Here is a 7,092-nt window from a genome sequence, read left to right as displayed (position 1 = left end):
TTGAGCACCAGCCTATGAAACAAAAGATCACCAGTTTGATTCCAGGCCAGGGTACACGCCTGGGTTGCAGCAACAACAATCGATATTTCTCTCTCTCCCTTCCCTTCTCTCTGAAAATAAATAAATAAATAAAATATCTTTAAAAAATTCAAATAAATAAGAGACAACTGAAAGTTGACCATATTCAGAAAAAGAGTTATCACCAGCAGGCCAAAGTTGCACAGCTAAAGATAATTCTAAAGAAGAGAATACACTTTTTTACTTACTTGTGTTTTGGATTTCTTTCTGTCTCCTAAAAATCATATTAATGGTAATTAAGAAGCATAACTGGGTAGGTACAAAGTAGATAGGGGGGGATGTTAAGAACAATAGAGGCAATGGAGAAGCCAAAGAACTCACATGCACACCCATGGACATGAACAAAGAGGGGGGGATTGCTGGAGGGAAGGAGGAACCTGGTAGAGGGGAGCAAAGGGGGAAAAATTGGGACAACTGTAATAGCATAATCAATAAAACATACTTTTAAAAAGAATCATGTTTAATGGTAAATTCCACATGGAACTAGTCCAACTTGTCCACAGCCTGGCTAACAAAACATTCTGAAGGAAGAAGGGAAGGAGAAAAGCTCTTGATATAGGTATTACAATGTTACTGATAACTAAAATGTCTTTAGGGAGCTTAAATTCTATTTCAAATGTGGTTGCAAAAGTTTGTATGTTTTTGAATTTACAGAAGGATTTATCCCTTTTATTTATACTTATTTATATTCTAAAATTTTTATTTTTCTTGACAGCTATCAGTATTCATAATTGTAATCTTATAAGTAAAACCTAGATAAATATATACCCTTCTTAATTTTGTAGAGAGAATTTTAGTTTTGTATAATACTCTATGCAAAGAGGGTTGTTGGAGATCTCTGGATGTGGTGCCTGACACATTGTCCTTCATCAATGAGTGGAGGTTAGCTTCTCTCTCTCTCCTTTGCTCTTTCTCAGTAACCCTAACAGCTAATCCTGACCATCCTTTTTTACTCTTTGTCTAGCTTTGATAAAATCCACAAGAGAGAAATGAAGAACCATTCAATGCAGACACAGTTTATTCTTTTGGGTCTGACAGACAACCCAAAGTTGCAGGTTGTAATTTTCCTCTTTCTATTTTTTGCTGACATTTTGAGTGTGACAGGAAACTTAACCATCATCATTCTAACTTTGCTTGATCCCCACCTTAAGACCCCAATGTATTGCTTCCTACAGAATTTCTCATTTTTAGAACTTTCATTTACAACTGTTTGTATTTCAAGATTCCTGGTAAGCCTAGTGAATAAAGGCAGAACTATTTCCTATAGGAGTTGTATGACTCAGCTATTTTTGTTGTATCTTTTTGGGGTAACTGAATTTTACCTTCTTGCAGCTATGTCTTATGACCGTTATGTGGCTATATGTAAACCTCTGCATTACACCACCATCATGAGTAACAGAGTTTGCTACCAACTTGTACTCAGCTCTTGGGGATCTGGATTCCTGATTATCTTCCCTGTAATTATCTTGGTAGTCAAGTTGGAATTCTGTGCTCCTAATGTCATTGATCATTTTATTTGTGATTGTTCTCCCATACTGCTGATGTCTTGTTCAGAAACACATTTCATAGAGCTAACGTATTTCTTCTTTGCTGTGGTGACACTAATGGTCACCCTGATGTTGGTGGTTCTTTCCTATGGCTACAACGTCCAGACAATTTGCAAATTCCCTTCTGCTCAGCAAAAGACAAAAGCCTTTCCTACCTGTTCTTCCCACATGATTGTAGTTTCCATCTCTTATGGTAGCTGTATATTCATGTATATCAAACTATCAGCAAATGATAGAGTGACTTTAAGCAAAGGAATAGCTCTACTCAATATGTCAGTTGCCCCCTTATTGAATCCCTTCATTTATACTCTAAGGAACCAGCAAGTGAAACATGCCTTTAAGGAAATGGTCCAGAAAGTTTTATTTGCTTCAAACCATGAGAAAATACTAAAAAGCATGAAGGAAAAAAATGCCTTTTTTCTCTTGGCTTACTTTGTCTGTCACAGTACAAGGTCTCAGGTTATATTAGCAATTTCAGACCGTCTTGGGCCTCCTTCCATGCTACTATTTCTGGCTAGAAACTTGATTCTGCAAACTCTTATCAATGCAAGAAATGCAAAATTTTAAATGTGCTATTTTTCTTAGATCATATTTTATAAAACAAATATTTTCAATAAAGCTCTGTATGAGCTTACATTAGATGCTTTTCCAGAGTTTGAAATTTTTGTAGCTAAAATTATATTTTAAGGACCAAAAGAACTATTTGAAAGAAATCACAAAATCAGTTGTGACCAAAAGACAAGGGAATAGTTCAATGATAATGATAATAGATAACAGATAATGATAACAGCTTAATTTTAATATAGTATCATGTTCTTGGGAGAATTAGGTTTCATAACTGTCACTTTTAAGATGTGAGCATATTGCACAAATTATAAAGTCAAAGTAAGATGTAATTTGTAATAATTTATTTTACAAAATACTTTTTCATTCAGTAAGATACACTTTGGTCCTTGTATATGTAATGAATAAAAAAATACAAATCAAATTTTGTATTACTCTAACTGAATATATTTTAATTAAAATTCTAAAATTTTGAATTTTAAAAAATTGTTATTGAATTTATTGGAGTGATATTGATTAGTAAAATAATATAGGTATCATGTGTACAATTCTACAATACATCAACTGTATATTGTATTGTGTGTTCACCACGCAAATTCTCCTTCCATCACCATTTATCCTCCCTTTACCCTCTTCTACCTCCTCCCACCCCCCTTTTCCTCTAGTAATAAATATACTATTGTCTGTGTCTATGAAAATTTTGAATTTCTGAAAGAAATCATGACTATCTATGTCAATGAAGTAAATTATAATGTAAAAAGTTATTCCATTGTCTTCAAAGCCTGAGGTATATTCTACCTCCTCCACACTTTTCCTGATTAAGTAAAGTTATGTTCTGTGCCTAAAAAATCCCTTAATTGAATGTAGTAACTACTTTGCCACATAAATGCTAAATTTCACTTTAATATTCTAGTATAGTTAATTGAGCCTTTGGTGATATAACTGATAATGATAGTTATATGGGTTTAATATTCAGAAAGATCAGTGGAATCCATAAGATTTTTTTCTTTTTGTTAACCAAGTTAATTTTAATGTAAAGTAGGGCTACACCTTAAACAAAAGAAATGTAGAAAAGGGCAAAAAATAAATCTGTAGTATTAAATGGCGTACACTTTTGGCACTGATTGTGGCCCATTACTCATGCTACATTGTAAATAATTCAGGCAGCAGGGTATAGTTTCTAATACTATTTCCCACTGAGAGGAACCAGGGCTTCTTAGAGAAAGATCTGTTTCAGTATGAGGGGTGGGAAGCATACAAACTGAGCCTGAACATCTTATTGCTCCAGAAAAAGAGGAGGCAAAAATTATCATGAGGACACAGCAACCAATTTGGATCCTGCATACTGACCTAAAATGAGACAATTTAAACATAAAAAATATAATAATAATTTTAATGGATTAAAAAATATCAAATATATAAAAATCCATGAGTGTATAGCATTAAAAAGAAAGTTAATTGATCAATCAAATCATTACTAAGTAGGTCAAGCAAACATTATAAGGCTCATGATATGATGCAATAGAAAGCATACAGTCACATCTATCAACTATCTTTGCTGAAAATATGAATCTATAATCTAATCAATAGTTAAATATAATTATCATGTTAAAAAATCAGGTGATAGAGTAACAAGATAAGTAATACCATAAGGAATATGAACTTTTTAAAATAATTTTATTTTAATTATAGTTCAAGTACAATTTTCTATCTTTTTTTTTCAACTTTTTATCTTTTACTCCCATCCCAGCCCACCCACCCAACCCTTCCCAGGAATATGAACTTATTTCTCCAAGAATGCATGCAAGAAAAATAATAAGAGGACTGTAAGGGAATACAAAAATAAAAGTTGTAAGTACCATAACAACCAAATGTGATGTGTGAATTTTATTTAGATTTTAATTCTAACACCTTAAATGTGAAAAAAATCTTAACATGAACCAGAAAAGTAGAAATACACACTGAATATGTATAATGGGATAATGGCATGATGGTAGGTAAGAGAAAATTTTCTTATCAGCTAGATGTACCTAATGATAAACTTGTAGGTGAAATACAGTGAATTTATGGGTAAAATGCTATAAGGTGAAATGCCAGTTAAAAAGCATAAGATTGGAGATGACAGAGAAAATTTATTCTAATGCACTTATAATTGTGGAACTTGGACAATGGGTACATGTCTGACAATTGTTGTATTTTGACTCCTTTTGTGAATGTTTAAAATTTTTCATTCAAGAACAGTTTAAAAACCAAGGACTTCCAGCCAAGATGGAGGCATAGTTAGATACACTTTGCCTCCTCACAAACACAAAAAAGAAAACAACAAATTTAAAATAAAAAAATAACCAGAAGTGCCAGAAAATTAAATTGTATGGAAGTCCAACAACCAAGGAGTTAAAGAAGAAATATTCATTCAGACTGGTAGAAGGGGTAGAGTCAGCCAGCCAGGATGGAAAGGAATGCAGCAAGGTAGCAGCTGGGAGACCTGGGCAGGTAAGGCAGCATCTGGCAGACAAGGTGGTACCATATTTGCGTGCAGATAAACTGGGAAGAATAACTGGGGAGCCAGACCACACAACCCAGGGTGACAGTGTGGGAAAACAAAACATCAAAACCTCTGGCTCTAAAAATCTGTAGGATTGTCGGGTGGGGGGGTGACTCCCAGCGTCACAGGAGAGTTCACTGGAGAGTCCCACAGGGTCCAAGAATGTACACAAAACCATCCACCCAGGAATCAGCACCAGAGGGGCCCAATTTGCTTATGGATAGCAGAGGAAGTAACTGAAAGCCTGCCAAGAGCCCAGCAAGCAGCATTATTGCCTCTCGGACCCCACCCCACATACAGCGCTACAGTGCAGCTAAATGGGTAGCCTCGCCCTGGCCAATACCTAAGGCCCCGTCCCTTACAACATAACAGGTGCCCTGAGACAAAAAAATATAGCCCAAATGAAAGAACAGATCAAAGTTCCAAAAATACAACTAAGTAATAAAGAGGTAGTCAACCTATCAGATGCACAGTTCAAAACACTGCTAATCAGGATGCTCACAGAAATTATTGAGTATGGTTACAAAATACAGGAAAAAGTGAAGCCTATTAAAAGTGAAATAAAGAAAAATGTACAGGGAACCAACAGCAACAGGTAGGAATCCGGGACCCACATCAATGATTTGGACCAGAAGGAAGAAATAGACATTCAACCAAAACAGAATGAAGAAACAAGAATTCAAGAAAATGAGGAGAGAGTTAGGAACCCCCAGGACAACTTTAACGTCCCAGCATCTGAATCATAGGGGTGCCAGAAGGAGAAGTGGAAGAGCAAGAAATTAAAAACTTACTCAGAAAAAACAATAAATGAGAACTTCACACACCTGGCAAAGGAAATAGATTTCCAGGAGGTCCAGGAAGCTCAGAGAATCCCAAAGAAGTTGGATCCAAGAAAACACAACAAGGAACATCATAATTATATTACCCAAGATTAAAGATAAAGAGAGAATCTTAAAAGCAGCAAGAGGAAAGGAGACAGTTACCTACAAAGGAGTGCCCATAAGACTATCAACTGATATTGCAAAAGAAATCTTAGAGGCAAGAAGGGGCTGGAAAGAAGTATTTGAAGACATGAAAAGCAAGGACCTACATCCAAGATTACTGTATCCAGCAAAGCTATCATTTAGAATGGAAGGGCAGATAAAGTGCTTCCCAAATAAGGTCAAGTTAAAGGAGTTCATCATCACCAAGACCTTATTATATGAAATGTTGAAGGGACTTATTTCAGAAAAAGAAGATAAAAAATACGAACAGTATAATGACAACAAACTCACAACTATCAACAACCAAACTTTAAAAAAAAGTGAACTAAGCAATGACTAGAATAAGAACAGAATCACAGAAATAGAGATCACATGGAGGGTTATTGGCAGGGAAAGTGAGGGGGAGGGATGGGGGAAAAGGTACAGGGAATAAGAAGCATAAGTAGTAGGTAGAAAATAGACAGGGAGAGGTTAAGGATAGCATAGGAAATGTAAAAGCCAAAGAACTTATATATACGATCCTTGGATATGAACTAAGGGGGGAGGATGTGGGTGGGAGGATGGGTGCAGGGTGGAGGGCAATAAAGGGGGCAAAATGGAACAACTGTAATAGCATAATCAATAAAATATATTTTAAAAAGAAAATAAAAATAAAATCTTTTGTAAAGAAAAAGTTAATTGAAAATAAAAAATTAAATACCTAGGAATAAACTTAATAAAGGATATACTAAAAACTACAAAGTATTATTTTAAGATTGAAAAAGATGCAATGAAATGCAAAGATAGTTCATGTTTATGGACTGGAAGATTCAACATAATTAAAATGTCCATATTCCCCAAAGCAATATAAATGTTTAAAACAATTCCCATCAAATTTCCAATAACTTTTTGGTGGGCATTAAACAGTAATTTATTTATTTATTTATTTATTTATTTTTATTTACTGGTGTTCAAGTGCAGTTGTCTCCATTTTTATCCCATCGCCACCCCCTTCCCACCCTCACACCTACCCCCTTTGGCTTTGTCCATGTGTCCTTTATACATGTTCCTGGATGGATCTGCCCCTATTTTCCCCCATTATCCCTCTCACCCCTGCCCTCTGGTTATTGTCAGTTTGTTCTTTATTTCAATGTTTCTGTTTTTTTAAAGAAATGGCACAAAATATCATCAGATTAGTATGGAACCACAAACAACCCCAAATAACCAAAGCCATCCTGAGAAAAAGGGACAAAGCTAGAGATATCACATTCCCTGACTTCAAATTATACTACAAAGTGACAATAATTAAAATAATATAGTATTGGCAGAAAAACAAACACACAGATCACTGGAACCGAACTGAGAGTCCAGAAATAAAGACACATGTATAGGGGCA

The 7,092-nt window shown here is 35.0% G+C and overlaps 1 protein-coding gene across 1 annotated transcript; it reads left to right on the top strand.

The window, feature by feature from the left end:
• Positions 1-1,067: 1,067 nt before the first annotated feature.
• On the top strand, positions 1,068-2,192 carry LOC123812589 (olfactory receptor 6C75-like). Its single transcript, XM_045829369.1, has one exon. It carries the CDS (start codon positions 1,068-1,070, stop codon positions 2,190-2,192), a length of 1,125 nt encoding a protein of 374 aa, XP_045685325.1.
• The last annotated feature ends 4,900 nt before the right edge of the window (positions 2,193-7,092 follow it).

The sequence above is a fragment of the Phyllostomus hastatus genome, unplaced genomic scaffold (assembly GCF_019186645.2).
Source record: "Phyllostomus hastatus isolate PE091 unplaced genomic scaffold, TTU_PhHast_1.1 phas_scaffold_93, whole genome shotgun sequence".
Taxonomy (NCBI): domain Eukaryota; kingdom Metazoa; phylum Chordata; class Mammalia; order Chiroptera; family Phyllostomidae; genus Phyllostomus; species Phyllostomus hastatus.
The sequence above is the reverse complement of the archived record's forward strand: the minus strand, read 5'-3'. Positions and strand labels throughout refer to the sequence as shown.

What these genes read in the sequence shown, in the direction of transcription:
- LOC123812589 (XM_045829369.1), top strand. Translation starts at nt 1,068, where the DNA reads ATGAAGAACCATTCAATGCAGACACAGTTTATTCTTTTGGGTCTGACA.